The 23,320-nt window shown below is 35.5% G+C and overlaps 2 protein-coding genes across 2 annotated transcripts in view; one reads left to right on the forward strand and one right to left on the reverse strand.

Moving 5' to 3' along the window:
- Positions 1 to 23,320, reverse strand: part of LOC145694723 (uncharacterized) — a 629,124-nt gene that overhangs the window by 460,290 nt on the left and 145,514 nt on the right. The gene's annotated exons all lie outside the window — the stretch shown is intronic.
- LOC145660867 (uncharacterized) lies at positions 10,993 to 11,379 on the forward strand. The gene has a single exon (XM_081726295.1). It carries the CDS (start codon positions 10,993 to 10,995, stop codon positions 11,377 to 11,379), a length of 387 nt encoding a protein of 128 aa, XP_081582421.1.

Below are 23,320 nucleotides of genomic sequence, written 5' to 3' on the forward strand. Positions count from 1 at the left end.
AAATAAACACCCTATGCCAAGGACGCAAACATTAACAATAATAAAAAAAAGATAATAATAAACATTTTAAAGATATTCTTTCATTAATCAAGTCGCACTTAAAAGTTTAAAAAAAATGTTTATGCGTGACTAAAAAAAAGGGATGCGCTCTCATATAGGCTTACAGTTACTTTATAAATTCTTAAAATGACGCACTCCATTCTTTTTATTTAGTCTTGCATAAACAAAATTATTTTTAACTTTTTAGTGGGAATTTATTAACAAAAGAATATCTTTAAAAGATGTCTTATCATTTTTTTAATTCGTTGGACACCTTTTCCAAATCCTAAAGTGATATGCAACCAGGGATACCAGGGCTGGTTAAAGGCTAGTATTTATTTTAGGATAAGGAAGTTGAAAATAAAAACATATTAAAATTTGCTTTTAAAATAAATAGATATATTGCAAAGTATGAAAGTAAGAATGGAATATTGTATTGTCACCGGACTTACATTGCTCTGCAACAGTTCTTAGTTTTATGACGTCAGGAAATAAGTTCAATTTATACGAACACTTATTTAATGTTTGAAACAAACACCTGTTACATCCTTGTACACTCATGTCCAAAATGATTGTCGCATTTCTATAACTGTCTTCTTGTAAAAATATCATGTAATAATGATTTTGCAGGAGACTTTTAATACTGATACTATGTATACAATCGGGAAATATATGTGGTAAATTTCATAGGAAAATACAGTAATTATAAATACGAAGATTAGAATGAGTAAAATAAAATGTTGCTAAATGGACACGAAAGTTTTGTTTTCGTTTTATTGTTCTTATTTACTGCTCTTTTGACATGAAATTTGCCACATACATGTCTTTGCCGATTGTACGCATACTAACATTATAAGAAATACCGGGTGAATTCGTTATCAAATTATATTCCTTCAATAGCATATTTATAGACATGCGACAATAATTTTGGACATGAGTGACACATCTTTTAATTCTATTGTTAATGAAGTGGTCTATTTCCCCCAATAAAAACCAACATCAAGCAGGGCATGTGCTCCCTCCTGTCCTTCTAAGCCGGCCCCCAAGGCTGAATGTAACATTGCGGCTTTTTCCTGTTATAATAGGAAAAACTCAGGATGGTCAGCAACTGGTATCGAACCCAGGACCATTCGAATGTGAAGGCGAGAGAGAGGGTAAATCTGGTGGTCATATTTTGAAAAGAAAGTAAGGAAATGGATTCCACTAAAAAAATGATTCACATTGTCAATACATTTCAAATGTTTGTCTGGGTTTTCTGCCTTTCAATTCCAAGTTTTTTTTTTTTTAACCACGAAGGCTCTGAATAAATTAGAATATCGACTCTCCCGTGTGTGTGTGTGTGTGTGTGTGTGTGTGTTTTTTTTTTTTTAATATTGGCATGGTTCTTCATTTTATATCAGATTCTTCCCGCACTATTCTGTTATTTACCATAGGTAGAATCCTTTGAGAAAAGACAGGCGACAAGTGCTTTAGTTGTCTAGCCCTGTGACCGTTGTAGATATTTGAGTGGCTCTCTGACAGGGAGCTGACGGCTGATATCATGTTGGTCCCTCTTATTTATTTGTTTCTTCAGTTCTGTTTCTCTTTTAGCCAAATGAAAAAGAATTTCACTCTTCTGTCCCATTTACAGCCGTAACCATCCCCCTCCTACGCTGTCCAACTTTGACCACATGCAGGGGAAAACGAAGGAAAAGGACGGGTGCATTTGCTTTGACGGCATTTCAGCGACATCCCCATCTGTTGCCAAAATAAGGAAACACTTTGCACTGCGATATCTTCGATTTGTCAAGGTCACTTGACTCCCGCCGGCTCTTAACTCTGGACCATGGTGGAAAGACTACCACCATGCTCTGGACGAGCTATAATGCTTCTTCGAATTACTCAGGGCGCCCCACGAGAAGGTTACGTGCTTAAAGTATCTCCAATCTGGATTTGGAATCTCCAGACTCGGTTTAGCACGCAACGTGACTTTTGACCTGATCACGTGATACAATCTGGTCCATATGGCAAACTGGATAGGCCCTTTCACCTGTACAAAAAAGTTCGCACTTCACACCTACGTCCTCTCACATCATGTGCACTGTTATAAACACAATATTCAGTACATGCTTCTGAATCAAATAAAGATATTTATAGCCACTTTCGACATGTAAGGAATATTCCTAATTTCTGAAGGGGTTTCAGTTTTACAAAATACTGATTATCATTACTTTACACACCTCACACGCAAATCCACACACTAAATTATTTAATGATACTTTCCGTAACATCACGTGTTTCGTCAATGGTAAAACTCATTTCACAGTTGCATTCAATTCTGAAATTTCACACTGCAATGGAAGGTTCATCACAGCACAACATATACTATTGCTAACCATAGCAACTTTTTCAGGTGGTTTGTTTCTTTAAAAGGATAAATAAATAAATAAATAAATAAACTTCCCTAGTGAGTGTGAAATTCGTCCTTGATCCAATTTGCGTCATTATTGAGTCTCGACCAAAAACCACTCAAAAAAAAATGACTCCCTACTTCCCCCCCTTACCGAATTATCGTATCATACAAACTCTAAATTTAATCTTTTAAAATTCTGGTGGGGTGTTGTGGGGTGTTCCAAATATTTTTGATAGTTTCATGAATTATGGACACTATGTACGTGCAAATGTGAACATTATTTTTTAAAAAATGATGCGTGTTTTCTTTCTTTTTTGTGTTGAAAATTTCAAAAATCATAAAAAATGGGTGACACGTCCCTGATTATTTTTTATTAAAAAATGTTGTAATACCCTTAGGTACAATACATTTTTCAGGATCTGAAAGTGATGGCAACATTTGAAAGTGCAGAAACCTGACAATGTGTATAAACCAGGGGTGGCTTTAGGATTTTAATTAAGGCTGGGCCCGCTCCCTCGCTTATGGATACATATAGACATTTAATTGATTAATGAAAGTAGGACATTACTTTTACAGTAGTGGTTGACGCTATTTGTTAAATAACTATCTACCATTAATATAAATAGTGGAAAATATATTTACTCTTTTTTATATCTTTTAGCCTTTATATATTTTTCAAAATTTTGGGTAGGCCCATACCTACCCGCTAAAGCCACTACTGGTATAAACTTAAGAAATATAATGAATATCTCAAATTGGAAATGCATTTAAATATCTAAATGAACGAATGTTTTGATTCATCCATTTGATCCTTTATATAACATATATATCTATTTAAAAATGAAGAAAATTTATAATATATCAAAAATATTTAAAAATATTTGCTCAGAATTATTCACTACGTAAATTCTTGAAAATTCGAGATTTAAACAGAAAAATACTGAATTCACTTAAGCTGAAAAATATCAAAACTATGTATTAACGTACTAATTAGCTTTTCTCTGTCTCCACGGTACGTATAAATAGGACACACACTTGATTATCTTCCATCCTAACAAAGCAGACATTATAATGGCATTTGCTTGACAATAACTCCACTCTATGAGCAGTTATTATGAATACCACAGGATCAATATACCAATATATTACCGTTATAAATTACTTTATATATATATATATATATATATATATATATATATATATATATATATATATATATATATATATATATATAAACTTTATAAATCGTTAACCGATTAATATAACGATATATCTCTTTTATATACTTAAAAATTGAGCTATTGATGTATTAAATTACTACAATAAACTTATTATCTCCAATTTTTTTAGGGTAAGAGAAGGGGGCTCAAGTAAAATAGGGGGAAATGGAAAACTCATTATGAACCAGTGAAAAAAATACTGACATTGGAAGTGAAAACTTTATAAAAAATAATAAGTAATGGAAACAACTATAAATATACCCGTGCATTTATGAACAATTATACAGTACAGAACTTCTCTTTGATTTAACAGAGCGATATTGAAAAAAAAAGTCCCTGTTTTCTTTTAAAAAAATAATCATGGACTTTTGAATTGATCTGATATTTGTTATTCACCTTAATTCCACTCCTCTAATGATTTTTCGATCTTAAAAAAAAAAAAAAAAAAAAAAAAAGACCGGAGGAAAATAAATTAATGAATACGATTTCACATTCCTTTTAATGCCAAAAATCAGTCATGTATGTACACATTTATTATTAATAATAATATTATTTTCCATTTAAAATGAATTTAGATTGCTTTTGCTGTAAAATGTCAATAGTCGTTTTCCTCCTCCTCATCCTTTTCGGATATAAAAAGGAAAACATACTAAAGCAAATAAAAGTTAAAATCAAAGTATAGTACTGAAGTCCATCAATCAATATTTCCACGCAAGCGCATGTGTGATGGTAAAGTCTGTTTTGCAGTAAGTTGCAGCGTACGGACAGCATTTTGATAGAATACATACATAAAAGTTTTCGGGATTTCTGCTCTGCAATTAATTACTCAGATGAGTTCAGTATTGATGAGAACGAATGTGTCATTAACTGTCATTATTCTACTGATATAGAAGGGGGGGGGGGATAGAAAAACAAATCATTTTCAATTTTCGTCTGCGACTTAAATTTTACAATAATATTAGCTTTTAATGAAAAAAAAAGTCCCGAAGATGAGACATACTAATCAATAAACCTCAAATTGAGCTGAATTAACTGATAGTACATGAGTGACAGAATTCTCATGCGTAGTTATTAAGAAAATCGAAAAAAGGATTTTTTATAAACCTAAAAATTGAAGCTGTCCGATAATCACGCCATCTATTAAGATGGAACTGATACTGAAGTCTACGATCACAAAAATTTTTTCACCGTGACAACAGGAAGACGACTGTAGACAGTCTTATGGTTAATGAGATATAGACAAAAATAATGATTTTAGTCTTTAATTTTTAAGTATAACATTACGCGAAAATGAAGCCTACACAGTGTTTGACTGGCCAAGTTGAGGGCCCTTGACGCGGGTATATATATATATATATATGGGGTGTTTCAAAACAACACCGACAACGTTTGGGAGATGATACCTGACACCAAGATAAGACAAAAAGTATAGACCAACCTGGGTGCACAAGTGCTTCCCTTCGGAGTTGTAGGCTGGCGAAAACATGAAGAAATGAAGTTTAAAAGTCCATAGCTCGAAAACTATGGGACTACCGTAATCGGGTCAAGACTTCACTTAGGAACTAATATGCGCCCTATCCAAAAATCCATGTTTCTGAATTCTAAGGTACCCGCACAATTTTCGGATAAGGCGCATATTAGTTCCTAGGTGAAGTCTTTTCCCGATTACGGTAAGTCCCATAGTTTTGGAGCTAGGACTTTAAACTTCATTGTTTTCATGTTTTCGGCAGCCTACAACTCCGAAGGGAAGCATTTGTGCACCCAGGTTGGTCTATACTTTTGTTTTATCTTGGTGTCAGGAATCACCTTCCAAACGTTGCCGGTGTTGTTTTGAAACACCCTGTTCTAAAAATGGCGCCCATGGACCACAGAGCATTATTCTACAAGTCAAAACTATCTATGTGTCTATAGATAGATAGATAGATAGATAGAAATTTAATACGTCAGTTGCAAAACATGATAAACGACAAAATCATATTTTCTGTATTGAATAAATATGTAGTACAAAACAGATCGAAAAAAAAAAAAAAATAGCGAAACAATCAAACGTAAGCGTGAAGTTACTGATATAAGCAAGGAGGGCTCAAGAAGACTTCTTTCGGAAAGACGAACTTGGTAGAAAGACTCAAGAAGCATTTGCGACCTCGAAAATTCGACCGAGGTCTACAGATCCTGCGCCTCGTGATCCCAAGTAGCCAGCGTGGCCAGTCCGGCAGTCCGGGTCTACAGTATAACAATCGATAGATAGATCATATTAGTAATAAGGTAAGCTTTTAGTGACCAAATATCTGAAATATGAAGTCACTGGTTTTTTGGAAGATTATTGTAAAGGGCAGTATACAGTGTTCATAAAACATCACTTAAAAGACTATTATATATCATTATGTATGACCGTTAAAATATATCTAGATGAACTCATTTTCTTAAGCATTTCTTCAAATTTGAGTGGCTTTTCATAGGAAGTGATAGGCAGGTGTTACGAATATATGTTTTCTGCTTTATTCAATCATATTTTAACAGACAGTACAAGTGTTACTTCAATCTTTAGTTGACGAAATAAGTTTCGGAAAACACTTCAGGTAAGTCCGAGTTAACGAAGTAGATATTTAATCTATACTATATATAGGGTGGACAAAATAAAACTGACTAGGAAAATATTTATAAGACAATGGGGAATTGATTCTTGTGGATGAACAGAACTACCCATCACAGAAAATGTTGGAAATAGCCACTGTTGACGTCGATGCAGTGTGTGCTCGATTTATCGAAATGTGAGACACACGAGTCAGCTCTGCCTGAGGAATAGGAGCAAAAGCTCTTCCAGTGTGTGAGGATTATTCGATTGTACTTGACTCTTCAATTTGTCCCACAGGTAAAAATCACAGGGAAAGATATCAGGTGATCGAGGTGGCCTCCAAACACGTCTGCACTTCTCACACACACACGTAATGACACAGCAAAAAAATTGGGACAACGCATGCGGGAGATGAGCATGCACAGACATGTGACAGCAACCGGTTCTTGCATTGACGTCACACGATGGCCATTTCCATAATTTTCTGTACAGAGCAGTACTGTTCATGAACAAGGATACATTCTGTGTTAGGATTACAATTATTTTCCGCGCCGGTTTTATTTTGCCCACCGTATCGTTACTTTGGCCCATTTAAAACGTTTTCTCTTATGTTTTCCAGGGATTCCAGGGATAGCGGAAAATTGTGGCTCGGCCTCCCAAGCAACAACCTGCCTCCCCCAATGGAGTTTGTTACGTGCATGTTAAACTTGTTTAATACTTACAGCATATGAAGAATGTTTGTAATAAAATATGAAGGAAAAATATTTTTAAGCAGTACTAGTACAATACGATAAAATAATTCAGGATTTGAAATTAATCATCCACTTTGTTACTATCATTTATCTAACTGGATGCAGAAAGTTGCGAATTTAGGCCTATTATTTTATTATTGCGGAATAATGATCTTTTTCTCAGGTTCCCTCTCACTTTACTATTTATGCCCCTATAAACGTAAAGGCAAACAAATGGTCTTTTACAAACAATTTATTTTCCTTATGAATAGCTTAAAGGTACAATCTGTGATTCTAATTTCAGGCTGAGAGAAATTATACAGTATTTTATATACACACAATGTCTAGAAAGTCCCCTAACAGAGACTAATAGGGTAACTCTGTTATTGTCAGAATTACAACAAAATGTAAGAGGAAAAAACATCTTCAAATATGATATTTTTAATTTAAAGTGAAGGACTTTTTAAAATCGGACGAGCCATTTGGGCTGTGCACTCTTTATGCGCCCAATGTTAAATAAAAATGCAACATTGCCATTAATAGAGGGGTTGGGGAGGGGAGGATTGCGGTAGGTGGATAAATTTTGTAAGAGTATGGTGAACTGGAGCATATTTGAAATGGGACTGGCCATCGACACGTTAGTGTAAAAGACAGTAATTTATTGACTTATGTTGTGGGTTCAGATAAATGGCAACGTTGCATTTTTATTTAACATTGGGCGCATAAAGAATGTACAGGCCAAACGGTTCGTCCGATTAAAAAAAAAAAAAACTTTACTTTAGATTGAAAACATCATATTTGAACATGTTTCTTCCTCTTACATTTTGTTGTAACATTACAGGGTACTTTCGAGACATCCTGTACATATATTTGTGTGTGTATATATAATCTATAATTTTTTTCGTCAACACAGACCTTACATTTTGTTTACAAGTCAGATGATCTCTGAAACATTCAGACACAGACTTTCACTGATTAACATACATGGAAGGTCTAGGCACAATAAGTGTGATATGTGGTGAAAAAATGCAGTTTGCACAAGGGTGCTTATAAGGTGACAATCGTCCAACCCCCTTGGCATTCCAAAAGTTTTTTTACATAAAGGGAAATGAAATAGCACCAGCAAAATAAAATTAAGAATTTCATTTTCATATAGACATGTAACTTATCAATTGGTTTGGTGCCGTAATACCGTCCTTACCCTTCGACTTTCGTTCAAAGTAAACTGATTTTTTTTTTCTTTTAAGAATGTGGCAATTCGAAAGGCAGTTACCGATAAGTTATCTGTTGACTCTTTCAGTTGTACGTTTGTGTCATATTGTATTTCCACATTACATAATAATGTAGTAATTTTATTAGGATCTTTTGTTGGTGATAAATCCATGTTCAACTTACATTTATCTATAAAGCGCCTACCAACCCCCCTCATTTGTACATTTCACTGCCTGAGAAATACTCATCCCATCGTTTGCAAAACACTTTAGCATGTTATACACCAGTTGCCTTTTTTTACTTCGAAGTTTTTCTCCCCTCTGCTCTTTAATTATACACTCTGCTTATAAAAAAAGTAGGTAGTCATTAGAAATAATTCAAGACTTTCACAGAAGCACTGGAAAAGATAATTATATATATGATTATATATAAAAAATGAGTCTTATGCAATTTCCTGTGTTAATTTTTCATAAGAGCCTATATTCTTATTTAAGGGTGGAATGGACTTTTTTTATAGTTGAAAAATTCTTTCCTACTTTAGCCGTGCATATTTACAATGTTCATTATTGCTGAGTGCCATGTTTGATAGTTGGATGTAAGTATTAGAAAAGGTGCAAGTTGGCTAGAAATTTGAGGCTGACCAAATCTGTTTCCAATTGGGTCCCACACCTAATAAGGTTGAACGGGCTGTCATCCGTATAATTGTCCCAGAAACACGAAACCGGCGTCATTATCAATGTTGTTTTCCAGATACCGAAGTGTTGAGTTGGCACCAGGAGTAAAAATGAGAGGGAGCGCGGGCGGACGTCGTTCCCCCATTTCCAAAAAAATATCTATGACGTCCAACACTTTCTACAAAAATAGCAATGAGCAAAGATGACGTCAAGCGTCCCCTACCTTTTCAGATCCACTTTTACCCCTGGTTGGCTCTAATAAAATGCTGCTGAAAGTGAACCATCAGCTATGTGTTAAAATGCTAGGTTTATACGAGTATGTTTACCTCCAAAGAAAAGTTTATATGTTTGTTTGCAATCCTTTTGACAATAAAATCTCGAAAACCACAAGCTCTAGAAACGTGCCGTTTTCGCCGGTCGATCCAAATTTTGTGTAGATTGTTCAGTTCTAATTGAATATATTTTTAAAAAACGTAGCTGTTATTTGTTTATTACATTTTTAGGAGTACACTGTAAGTGTTGAAATTTTTTAAACCTCCTGAGACCCGAGCATTTATTTGTCAAGAACTTTGGAGGGAAATTTTGTATATTAGGTAACAGTAGACCCAATAGTACACATTTAAAAAACATTTTGTCATACTGCTTTTCTATTGATCGGTAATGGGTCGAATTGTATGCAGTACTTTGGGTCTCAAATTACTATGTATTCCATACAATACACAAGGAAAATTGTATATTTCCTTTCGTAATATAAGCATAAAATACGTAAATCATTAAATTTGAAATTTACTTTACTATGTTTTATTTTCTGAGAAATTATTCAATCAATGTACCTGGATCAAATGCGTCCATAACCCCAATTGTTTTCTTCCCGCGTTCAGCAAACAATAGAGCCACCTGTAGGTAAAAACAAAAAAAAAACAGTTGCCTTTTCTGCAGTAATTTCGAGACTTCCCGAGTACAATAACCGAGATTCGGGCATGTTCTTAAATATTCGTAGCCATGACGGGCGTTCGAAAAACGTATTGTATGCAATACACAGGGTCTCAGGAGGTTAAAAAAAATCATATCCTATGAGTTATACATTCCAACACAACATTGTTGTGTACACGTCTGGCGTTTGTTTCATGATAATGAAAAACGAAGGATAACCATTTCTCTAGGCTAAGATGAATCTTTATTGATTGGAGTGTTTTGCCCAATGAACACCATATATTATTGACATTATAATTAATTGTGTATGTAATGTATTTGCTTATTACATACTGCATGCAAAAAGAAAGAAAACACTGATTATGCATGAATTAGAAACTCCAACCGGAAGTAGCCTCAATTTTGCAAACGGTGCGAAATATAAAAAGAAATAATAAAAAAGCCTCCTCTTTATGGTACCCCTTGCCAATTTCTATTAAGACGTCTTCCCGTTGTGCCTACTTCCCGTTATGCCTACAGGCCCTCCAGCACTTTGTAGAAAATATTTTTAATGATCTTATCTGTAGGCAGAACGGTAATTCCCGTTGTGCCTACTTCCCGTTCTGCCTACTCTTTCGAGACGGGGAATTCTGTGCAGGGAGGGATCTTTTCTAGGGATTTTTTCTTTAATAATTCTAATAGATTCTGTAAGAAGAATAACTATTCCTTTAAATTTCATCATATATTTTAAATGTTATCTTACTTGCTCTTCTCAGAAAAAATGACTAGGTATAGTTTTGTTATTAGCAGCGTTATTCACGTCTACTTTAGTAGAGATGTGTTTTTTTAATACTTACAGAGAAATGGAAAATTAATTGATTCAGTTACAAGAAAATAAACTTATTTCGGTCTAATATCAAGTCATTTCACAACAAAATTTTATTCAGTTTTCCAGTAGTTCATCTCCAACATTCTAAGTTGGATCTTAGTCTCCTACATTAAAATTACTTTTTCGGCATCACCTTATCAGCTGATTTGTCTTCTATACGTGATTCTATACTATATGCCATAATATCATACATACTTCTATTTTCATATTTATATTGTCAATGTAAATAGCAGGAATACAAAATACATATATCAGCAGCTGTACACCATACATGGGACATATTTGGGGCAGACTTTTCCGTTTCTATTTTGTTTATTGCCTTCTAAGAAAGAGGAAGACTATCGTAGGATGCTGCTTCTCATTAAAGATGCGGCTTCTGCAAATGGTCTTTCCTTTAATCCTACTACAGTGATTATAGACTTTGAAAGAGCGGTAATCAATGCCGTTACTGGTGTTTTTCCGGATGCAGCCATTCGTGGGTGTTTCTTCCATTACACCCAATGTTTATGGAGGAAAGTTCAGTCATTGGGGTTGTCCACTTTTTATGAAGAAGACAAAGAGGTCAGGAAGTGGATAAGACGTGCTGCTGCACTACCACTTGTGCCAGTGGAGCAAGTGGGTGACATGTTCCTGCATCTCCAGGAAAATGCCCCGGAAGTACGAAACGCAGAGAAGTTTCATGACTATTTAGTCGAAACATGGCTGGACGATGCAGACGCCATTTTCACAAAGTAAGTACGATATAGTAGTTACCTTATTTTCTACGCTATTTCACTATCTGTTTTTCGTTTGATTTTTTTTTTCAAATATATGTGGTTTTCGTTTGGGAAACGAAATCTACGTTAGCAGTGATTAGTATTTCATATATAGGCCTACTCATTCGGTCATTTTAGTCCTTTATGTTTTTCCATTAGTTTCGTTTGTCATTGTTGTATTGCCTATGTGTTCTACAATTGTGAGCTCAGAAGTGTCTGGATATGAAATGGTGCATAGTGTCTTTAATGGAGTGTGGTAAGCGTAATTATTATTCTCATTCCATAAAAAATCATTTCTGAGATCTGCATGCCAATACGAAATTTTAATCTGCTCATACCAGAGATCTGAAATTAACTCTATACTAGTGTAATGATTACAAAACTGAATACTTATAAATTTACCGTGTTACTAACAACAAACAACAGACGTTATCCTTAACGTTATCTACGACAGACGTTAACATGCAACTTCCAATCGTTGTTGAATGTCTATTGTCAAGCTTTGATTTGTTTTATGTAATTAATGTTTCTCTCTTTTCCAGAGATATATGGAACCAATATGATAATGTTGAGGGAAGAACAAATAATGTTGTAGAGGGCTGGCACTCTAAATTAAACAGAAAACTTACAAGAGAACATCCAAATATTTTTACATTTGTACAGCTGTTGCAGCAAGAACAGAGTGAGAATGAAGCTTGTATGCTGATGTTGGAGGTAGGAAAAAAGCCGAAGGAACCAAAGCTGAAATATAAGCGAATTGAACAAAAAATAAAATCATTGAAGGCACGTCTGGAATCACATGTAATAGACTTGGTGGCTTACACAGATGCAGTTGCATACTGTTTGCATTTAGAACAGTGATGGTGAGATGTTTTAAATATATTGGCTATATTAACGATATATGGTATTAACATTGACGATATGTAGTATTTACATTGACAATATAAGTATATGTAACATTGCATGTAGTATAGAATCGTGTTAGAAGACAAATTACCTGTTAAGGTAATGCCAAAGAAGGAGCAGTGATGTAAAAGACAAAGGCTCTTTTTTTTCAAAAGGGCCGCCTTATGCATCCTCTTGCATTGTTTGTTTAATGTATGGCCGAACATGTCTTGAGGATGTGAATTGTGGCACTTTTTAGTACTGCAAGCCTTAGTATGCTGGAGATAAACTACTGGAAAACCGATTAAAATTCGGTTGTGAAATGAATTGATATTAGCCCGAAGTAAGTCTGTTTCGTGTTCGTTTCAGATACAATGTCAAACGGGTTACTGGCAACTGAATCAATCAATTCGAGGAAAGAGATATGATGGAGACAAACACTCTTTTTAAAGGCCGCCTTATGCATCCTCTTGCGTTGTTTGTTTAATAGTTGGCCAGACATGTCTTGGGGATGTGAACTGTGGCATTTTTTAGTACTGCAAGTCTTAGCATGCTGGAGGTAAACTACTGGAAACCCAAATAAAATTTTGTTCTGAAATTGCTTGATATTAGTTTTTTTTTTTTTTTTTTTAATGTTTGTTTCACATACAATGTCTAACATTCTTGCAACTGAGTCAACCAATTTTCCATGTATGATGAAACTTGTAGAGGTGGTGGTTGTTTTTACAGAAGCTTTTAGAAATACTAAAGAAATATTCCCTACAAAAATTCCTCCCTGCACATAATTCCCCGTCTCGAAAGAGTAGGCACAACGGGAATTACCGTTCTGCCTAGAGATAAGATAATTAAAAATATTTTCTTTAAAGTGCTGGAGGGTCTGTAGGCAGAACGGGAAGTAGGCACAACGGGAATGAACCTTTCATTTATGTCTGTAAAGGGTCATGTACAGATGTTGTGAGGAGTGACAAGAAGATTCATGCTCATATGTGAGTGATGGGCTGTGTAGACAGGGGGGTTCAGCTAGTTGAACTCTAGTAAATACTGGCCTCTGCTTCCAAGCTACAAACCAAGTTCCATGAGAAGAATTATTTCAAGTGATTTACAAAACTTAATATGCACTTTTTGATACATTCTAAACAAGACTGACATTACTCAATTCTAAACAAGACGACATTACTTGAATCCAGGGATGTAATGGAGGGTATACGCGGGTATATGGCGTATACCCACCTCTAATTTTTGAGAGCTATCGTATAGCCACCTAAAATTTAGGAAGTACGCGGGTATACGCTACATTCATTCGATGCATAGTATACTCACTTCATTGGAACGAACAACTGCTTTTCATCTAAACAAAAAGAAAATCTCACTAGTCGTCAGGCTGTTACCGGCAGTGATGTCTAAATTCTTTTAAACTGTTTATGTTTTCGGAGTGAGTGAATCAAGTTTTCCGAAAATCCCTTCTATAATGGAGAAAACACTCTGAACCTGATGTGGTTTACTTCAAATGTCACATGTGCTGCCCCTACCTTCCGAAAGCTGACCTCTGGTGCTATAATAAAATAAAGCCAAACTGTTTCCAAATGTTTTTCTTAGAAACTCTTTTGTTTCTAAAGATCACTGGGAGCAGAGTTGCGAAGAGGAAGGGTGAGGGGTAGGACATATATACAGGGATTTATTTGTAGCCAGGGAAACCTGGGAATTTCCCCCCTTCTAAGTTTTGGTTTCCCTGTCTCTAGGTTTAATTCAATCTTCCCAGCCTGGGAAGATATTTTCCACCTTTCTTAGGCTATACAATCTGTTTCACAGTACAATAATTCAACTCCATATTTTAGTAACAATTGTTTACTTTTTTAGTATATTTATTGTCGCGAGCTATGCTGGTCTTGTTTATAGAATTGTTTCCCGAAGAAAAATCTTGCAGCTGATACCACTGATTACCATACTTCATCTGTGTAGCAAAGTAATAATAATAATAATAATAATAATAATAATAATAATAATAATAATAATAATAATAATAATAATAATAGACATTTTCAGTTATTAGTGAGCAGTCACTGCAATTGTGAATTGATAATTTCTTAATTGACAAGCACCTTCAAAAGAACATAAGGAAATGGATATTAGACTATATTTTAATAAAGGAAAAGCTCCTGACGATTAAAAGGCAAGTAATTCCGGTACACAAAGTAAGAAAGTAAGAGGCTTTCGTGTTAATAGTGAATGAAATTCGTGTTAAAAAGACAACTGTGATATTTAGAACTGCCTATGTTATTACCCAAAATCGTCTGTCGTTTACCGTGCACAGTGGCGTATTTAAGGGGTCTTCCGGGCTTAAGCCCCCCCCAAAATCTTACTACAGTGATGTAAATGAAATATCTTGCAGAATTTTCACATTTACAGGCAAAGCCCTCCCCGAAACAAAATCGTAAATACGCCACTGACCGTACATCTTATTAAATAATAAGAAATAAATGGAATGAACCTCGAACGAGTTCTCTACTCTAATGTTACGTGTTCAAATATTATTGACTTTGTAGCTACAGAAATGAACGAAAAATGACCCAGTATCTTGCGAATTCCGATTAATCCTTCGCGCTAATGATGGACGAATCCTCCACTGTGTCTCATAAATCTGTTCTCATTGTGTATCCATACTGTAGTTAATCAGGTGTGTAGCAACATATTTTTAGGTTCATTTGAGTTATAGGTAACAACAGCCAGAGAAGTTTGTGATTCCATAGTTAAAATATGTGAAAGTATGAATCTTTCCAAAATGATATTAGGGGAAAGACTTATAGCCAGTGATCGAAGGGAAATGGTGTGCGGTGGTATGCCATATCGCCTCTGGTTTTTCAGTAATGAGGACATACCGTCTCTGTTCTTTCAGTGATCAAAACAATACTTAAATAGCCGGTATGTTGAGTCAAAATCATAGTAAAACATACCGCCTCTGCTTTTTTCCACTTCGAACTCCGCTTATAGCAGTTTGTACTGATGGCGCAAATAAGATGCAAGGCGAAATGAATTGTGTTGTTTCTTTACTCCAGCGAGAATTAGACACTAATTTATTCGTGTTTCACTGCATGAATCATAAGCTGGAACTGGCTGTTCACAACGTTGTAAAGACAGATCTGGTCTATTTTCAAAGCCTTGTAGAGCGATTCCAAAGTGTTTACTCAATGTTCCAGAACAGGAGAGAAATCAAGTTAATATCAGGAGAACTAAGTATTCGCTTCTCTAATATTACTAAAGTTTTTGATGTACGGTGGTTAGGCTCTTCATACTGTTCAGTAGAAGCATTGCGGAAGTCCTACCCTGCGTTAGTGGAACACTTTCGAGAAGATTCTACAAATTTGCAGAGAAGTTTTCAGCAGCGTGCAATTTTCAGATCTGTACATAAAACTCACTAAGTGGAATTTTGTTTATGAAATGTCCATGATCCGAGATGCTCTGGAACCTCTACATATCCTTAACCTGTTTCTACAAGAAAGGTCTGCATCCCTTGTACAGGTAATAAGCAAAATTGAAAAACTGTAAATGTTCTGGAAACGTTGAAAGGAAAAGGCGGCATGTCCATGGAACAATTATGCCAGTTTGAAGAACTAGTCAGTTTTGTAAAGTCTCACTGGCAAAATCCTTAGGCAATTCTCTTGAGAAGCACTAGAAAATAAGATTGCAAGGGTCTAGCGGATTACATACGATCGAAACATTCAGTGCGACCGTGATTTTGTTACAATCCAATTGGCGAGAAGAATTGTCTGCAAGAAAGTTAAACGGCGACAGAGAAGTAATGCAAATTTCAAAAATAAAATAAAATAAAATAAAAAGTAAAAGAATTAAAATTTTCCTCCGATGATTCAGCCAAAATTCTGCAGGAATTTTGAGAGCATAAGATGAAACCTAATACTGGCCCAAATCTACAAAATCTTAACATGGAAATCAGTGTTCTTCCAGTTTTTTCTGCCGAGTGTGAGAAACGCTCTTCCAGCATACTTATACTAGAAACCATTTATCTGTAAAAACCATCAAATTTATTCTTTTCATAAACGTTAATGGACCAGATATTACCTCGTTCAATGCAGAAAAGTATGCCATCAGCTGGATAAAAAACGGACATTATGACATCATGCTACTACCAACGAACCAACTGGGAAAAAGACGGTATCCGATGTAAAACAACCTCGTATTGCTACACTATTCTAAAGTGAGGTACGGTGTGAAAGTATTGTTAATTTCTAAAGACAGTGTTAGATAACATGCCTTAAATCATGCTTCAGCTTAACCCTGTCTTTGTTCAATTCTGGATTCCTTTTAATGCCAGTATGTTTTGTTGGCCAAAAGTTTACTTTCAGCAGAACACTGATAGGTGCATACACCCCTGAATCAAATTTTATTAAGTACAAGGAGCAAAATGATACTAAAACTTATTTATGATAATGAGGAATGACATTTAGTAGCATCTTTCCCCTTCTATTTAATAAAATTAGGCTCAAGTATATGTGCACCTATCACTGTTCTGCCCAAAGTAAACACTTACCTTTTGTTGTATTTATTGTTCGGGCGGAGAATTTGGTCTTAGGAAGGACCAAATTAGAACAGACTAAAGAATTACTTGTCATAGCAAAACCGTTTTACGTAGGAGTGTGACACTTGTTACGACAAGGTGTGCAGATTACAATGCAACTATAGGGCTTTTATTGGATGCTCTACACTTGTCCTCAGCAGTAGGACAAAAAGTAGTAAGATAACTAACGCATGCAATCTAATCTACCTAACCAAATCTTATCTAACGTACCTATCCGCATAAAATTGTTCTTTAAAAAGTTTTAAAAATGATGAACTGGGGGGCGGGGTCTCCTATCAAACGAGTACCATAATTTCAAAGTAGGTAGGTTTAATAATAACGTTGCCCCAACCCCACTTTAAAGTTGTTGTGTTATAGAACACAATCTTGCATAAATATTCCCCCCTTCTACAAAATCCACAAATAAATCACTGCATATATATATGGTGACATTGAAGTTGTTCTGTTTTAACCACTGCTCTCTGGAGTCACTCACTCTCTTCTCGCTCTCTATCTCCCGGGGAGGATGGAGCGGGCGGTAGTTTTCACATATCAATGACCACAGTTTTCACACCCTCTTTGAACCAAATTCGAAGTCTGCCGATTGGCTACAATACGGGGTATAGAAGCTGTTCTTTTTTAATTGTGGAAGGAGGTTCCAAGAAAATATGGTCTTTAGGGTCAAGAGCTAAGAAGAAATATTTACGCCAAGAAATCGTTGACCTCCACAAAAATAACAAAACACGTGACTTATCGTCGGTCTAGTTTGAAGCTTTCACCATCGTTCCCAACTGCCATAGCCTTCTATATGTTCCTAGCCACGAAGTGAAAATGGCAACGCCGCATTATCTGTCATAGGTAGTCCGATGGTCCTGCCTAGTGGTTGTAGGGGATGCAGTAAACACGAAAAAGCAGGCATACGACCATACTTATTACACCATGCGTGATATGCGTGTTCTACGATTATTATAGTTTAAAGCGTATATTTTGCAAAAGAAAAGGTGCATGAGCTGTATGAAAATTATAGTTAGTTCTGGACAATACGTACGTGTTTCATAAGAATATTTACAATGCTCGATGAAGTTTTACTATACGCATCCATAGATTGTAAAATGTACAGGAAAATTTGGGCAAGTCTTTAATTTGCACATTTGATGTCGAGAACATAACCCAATCAACTCCTGTGGGACTTCTAACCCGTTCCTTCTATCACTGGCGCAAATCCCGGGGGGATGAGGGAACATGCCCTTCCAATCTTGTAACTGAGGGAGACTGTCCCCCCCAATAATCCTATTTGAAATGTGTTTTTGGGGAGAAATTTGATTATTGTCCGATTGCCACAAAGGAAAGTGAGATGAAATTGATATCCCCCAGAATAAACCTCAAATCTCCAGGATAGTGGCGGATCCAGGATATGATCAAGGAAGGGGCTAAACCATAGTTTGCCGCTGTATCAAGTGTAAAGCAGGCCTGAAGCCCATTTTATCCAGTGTATACCTGAGCATCAAGGGGAAACTGTAGCCCTCTTAGGATCTATATATAGATAGAAACGGTCTTACCCGCCCCCCCCCCAATGTTGAAGACAGATTTGCGCCCCTGTTTACTACTACTGCTGCTACTTATATTATGAATCCGTATAGTAAAACTGCACGCTAGGCTCTTATTGAATGATTTTTAAGATCACAAAGAAATGCTCATTCTGTTTTTTTTCTTCATTCATTAAAATCCTGTCAATGCAGAAACAGGATATAAAGGGGGAGGCTACAGGGACCGGGCCCACCTAAAATTTTCACGGTAGGCTTTCAAAATAATATGGCTAGATCGGACCTCCCTAACTTCTACCGGGTCCTACCTACACTTTTGGGCTGGTTACGAGTTTGAGGATATATATCAGTAGAGGAGGGGGTGTCGTTAATTTAACCTGGAAAATTGTCTCAAAATACCTTAGAATGTTAGAAAAATGGGACCATAATTTGCAAGTCCAAAAACTATGTATGTAAAAAATAAAAAAATAAAAATATTTGGCACATGTACTAGCATATTTCGTTTTTTTTTTTTTTTTTTTTTTTAAACTGAGGGTAATGTGGAAACACCCTATAATTACAATAAATCAATGTGTATACACATAAAGTTGTTTGATCATAGTATGTTTTTAATCATAGTATGTTTTAATCTGTAGATGAAACAAAGGCAACAAAAGATTTTAAATGATTACAAAGTTAAAAAGCTGATAGTTACAAAGTAAACAAATTTCGATACAAGGTTTTGTTGTCAACAGACAAAGACGTTATGTAGGTAAGTCTTATTTGCAGATATCACACATATAAATGTCAGTTTCCACACCGGCACACTCAAAGTGATTCCATTTCTCACATAATTGACATTGAATCCATAGTTCACCACGCATATCTTTCGAAAATAGATTCCCATAAAACATGCACAGGGCGTCTTTTTCGGTGGGCTCTTCTACTCCAACTGGAAGATAGACTGCAGTTTTTTTTTTTTTTAAATTGGAGGAGGAACTTTGGGCATTTTTCTAGTTTTCTTACCGGCTGCAGGCGGCTTCTGTTTAGGTTAAGTCGTACTCTTAGATAACGATTCCTCGAGCTGTTTTCTCTACGGAGACGATGTGAAAACAGCGCAAAAATTCGGCTTACGGCCTCTATTCGAGGGCTTCCTCTTCAAAGGGGGTATTTTCATGATTTCACATGGTGACACACAAACTTTTGAACATGTGCTCAGAACGTTGGGATCCTGTGAAGAGGTGCTCGGTAATATTAAGAATTCTAAAGTACAAAATTCGATGTGTTACAAAATTGCATTCCTCAGATGTTTACTTTATCTACTCCAATCTTGAGCTAGTTACTGAACAGTATTATACGCTCTATAGAACTAGTTTTAAAAAATAATTATCCTTGGCACTTCCATAAGTGCAAGCATATAGCGAGAAAACATGTTACGGAAAGCACGTCATAATAATTCGCAAAATACGCACTCAAGTTAATTCAGAGACGGACATAGTAGAAAAATGAAATTAAATATTTGAGTTTTACGTCCCACAATTATGCCGAAAGTGTGTCGTACATTTTTACATTCGAATTTCGACGTTTCTCACGTGAATTGCATAAATAAGTCTTCCTTTATCACATGAAAGTGATAATACCCACACTTTTGCACATCCTTGTAATTTTCCAAAACACAAATTACATAAAGAACTCAATCCAAAGTTTTGGGGGCGCGGTGGCTCAGTGGTAGAGGGTTCACCTCCGATGCTTGGGGTTCCTGGTTCGATCCCAGCTCGCGCCGTGTGGACTTTGTGCTGGACAAACACCGTGCTCGTGGGTTTTCTCGGGGTTCTCCCGTTTCCTCCCACTCTTCATTCCACAATTTCACTCATTTCTCATTATCACCGTCTCCTTTAGCCTAACCGGCATAACCGTGGGACGTTAAATTTAAAGATTTCAATCCAAAGTTTTCTCGCGACCACAAGATACAGCCAACCAACTATTTCACGTTTCCTTTGCTAAGGAGATTTTACTAATGGGACCTACAATTTTTGGTAGACTCCGATTCACTGCGTTCAATTGCATCAGTGGATTTGAACCAGCAATCACGCGTACCGAAGGAATGTGTTCAGATCCTGCAGCGACTGTCTTAAATTTGCTGTTTCCGAAGAAATTAACTTTACTTAATCTTAAGTATATTTGGTGAACATTTAACATCCTTCTCGAATACAGCATTAAAAAAAAAAAAAAAAAAAAAAAAAGTCACTTCATTCCGACCGTCACTCGTAATATCCGTAGTTTGACTTCCAGCTGGACAGCCATCATGACTATGTTGGTTTTCATGAAAACTGGGATGAGTATATAAGTATGCAACTGGAGAATAATTTTTACTAAGAGAAAATGTCTTCGAATAAGAAACCTACTTTGAGGAAAAAGGTTTTCAATGTAACGTCTCCTCCCCAAATATAATTGATTTTAAAAAAAATCGCTCTAGGGTCCAGGGTAGCGAAATAGGTACACAGAAGCTTAGACTCCGAATCCTGAATTTTTAATACTCCCGACCCCTTTTAATTTGTAGGGCTATTTTATACTTCGTTATATTAATTGATAGACGCAGCGTATAAGGTGTTTAACCACAGTCAAGGAGAACCACCAAGCTACGTTTAGAACTTTGCTAAGCAATTGTTAAGTTTGCTATTTGATTTTCATATTGGTGCACAAAATGGTTGAAGCTAAAACTAATCATAGCACCTTCTGTCCAAAAATAGTTTAATAATCGATGCATGATCACTACAATAATCGACGTTGCATCTAAACGATTTGTATGATGCATCTTTTTTTTTCATTTAAAGTAAGATACAGCACGTAGCAGCGCGAACACTATAGTATGAATAAGACATAAAAACGTCAATAGTTCATCAATTCAAGTCCCGAGTTCCAGTTGATTGCGTTTTCACCTTCCACTTCTATAAATCTTGTTTGTTTCATTTTCTGACAGCCTTCCCTCTTCCTGTCCCAACACTCATTTCACTACAATCCACTAAGAGTCCCGTGTCTAATATGTTTGTAAATAGCATTAGTGTGTCCGATGAAGCCAAGTTGTTAGTTGGCGAAACGTTACACATTTTAGTTTTTAAATAAAGCGCATTTGCTTTGCTCAGCTATTATTTAATTTTATCCCGAACTTATTGATGTGTAAAGGTCTGACTTTATTTTCCACTGATATTCCTTAATTCACACACATATAGAAATCCCTGTACAAAATATCAGTCGAACTTTTACACATCAATACATCAAAACGCTAGAAATAAGCTACTTAATAGTAACATGCAACTTGAAATAAATTTTGTAACGGGGAAAATTAAAGATGTAATACATTTTGACCATATATTTTAATTAAAAGTAGCACAAAACATTAATATCAACAAAACGCTCCCACGTTTACACAGAAAATAAAAATGTAGAAGTATAATGTACACCACTAGGCGAAACGCTTAGTATTTAACTGGCACCAATCTCACATACTCGTGCTTTTTTTTTTTTTTTTTTTGCCGGTTACTAGTAGCTGTTCGTTGGTTCTGATTAGGTACACATTGAAACTTAATAGATAATACTATTTCTACTACATTTTTCATAACTTCTTCAATTTTTCCAAAGATACACTAAAATGTAACATTTGTATTGCAATTTGCAATATACCTGTGTAACATGAATAACACAAAATAAATTAATCAACAAAAAATTTAAACTAAAATTGTTAGATAAAGATTTAATATTAAACACATGGGCCTGTGAAAACAGGAGCCAGTCCTGCCGTGTTAATAGTGTATCATGACTAAATTAAGTTTTATGAATTATGAAGAAAGAGCAAGAAGTTTCCTTTTCTTATATGATGTCGACTTGTCATTTTTTAGTTTTGTGTAATTGTTTAGAAGAACATTGCTCAGAATACCACATACAATACTAAAAATAGACCGAGAATTGGTTCCACAACTTTTACAACTATAATTTAGATCAATATAAAATGAATTGTCTGAAGAGAGTGATTTTAGAGTCAATGCTTGTAGAACACACTTTTGGGAAGTTTGTCGTAGAAACATTTTTAGTAATTCTTCACTATTAACAATATAGTGCAAAATGGCATACATGTGAAACAAAATAAATTTTATTTGATCTGTTGCTACGCAAAGTCCTTCCCTTTGAAGGTAATCAAAATAAGGATTGTCTATATTATTTCCCTTACCAGCCACAACTAAACTTACACATTCCTCACATGTCACTCTTTTTCTAACACAATGAGCTGCATAACCAGCCACATAGATCCTCGAATCCTCGTCTATGTCGTCACAAGATTCCAAATAGGATGATTTCAATACACATTCTAGATCACTGGTGTCACAAGACTGATCAGAAGTGTAATCCTGTAAATCTTCAGTACTGGGTAGCCTTAATACATGCTGTAACCTAATTTTAGACTCGGATTCTAGTATCTGCGTATACGAAACATTGTAGTTACATCCTGATATGGACCTATAACAACTGAATCGTTTTTCTAAATTATCACTCTGAAATTTGCCAGTGAGCACATACTCAACAGAAAAATTAGAAAAACAGTAGGTTGTTAATTGGATCATTACCGTTGTTGTCTGCATGAGTGCTCCGTAAGTGTCCTTGGTGAGTGATACTGTATTAAGATCTTCGTACCATGATTTTAACCAGTCCACAAATTGCTGTAAATATTGAACTCTGAAATCACTGTCACTGGTAATAGGCATTGAATATTCGTCCCTTTTAACTTTCCCTTTTAACATATTTTTGACGTTCATTACCTTCCACCATTTGTTTATTATTTCCAAGAATTTCATTGTTCCTCCATATTCACTGTTGTTCGTAAGGGCTGCAATAGTGGTATCATGAAAAATATTGCACACAAACTTTACGTTTTGCCGTTCCAAATTGTT

The sequence above is a fragment of the Thermobia domestica genome, chromosome 9, assembly GCF_964235325.1.
Source record: "Thermobia domestica chromosome 9, izTheDome1.hap1.1, whole genome shotgun sequence".
Classification (NCBI taxonomy): Eukaryota; Metazoa; Arthropoda; class Insecta; order Zygentoma; family Lepismatidae; genus Thermobia; species Thermobia domestica.

Excerpts from the sequence above, each read along its gene's own strand:
- LOC145660867 (XM_081726295.1), top strand. The coding sequence starts at position 10,993 with ATGCTGCTTCTCATTAAAGATGCGGCTTCTGCAAATGGTCTTTCCTTT.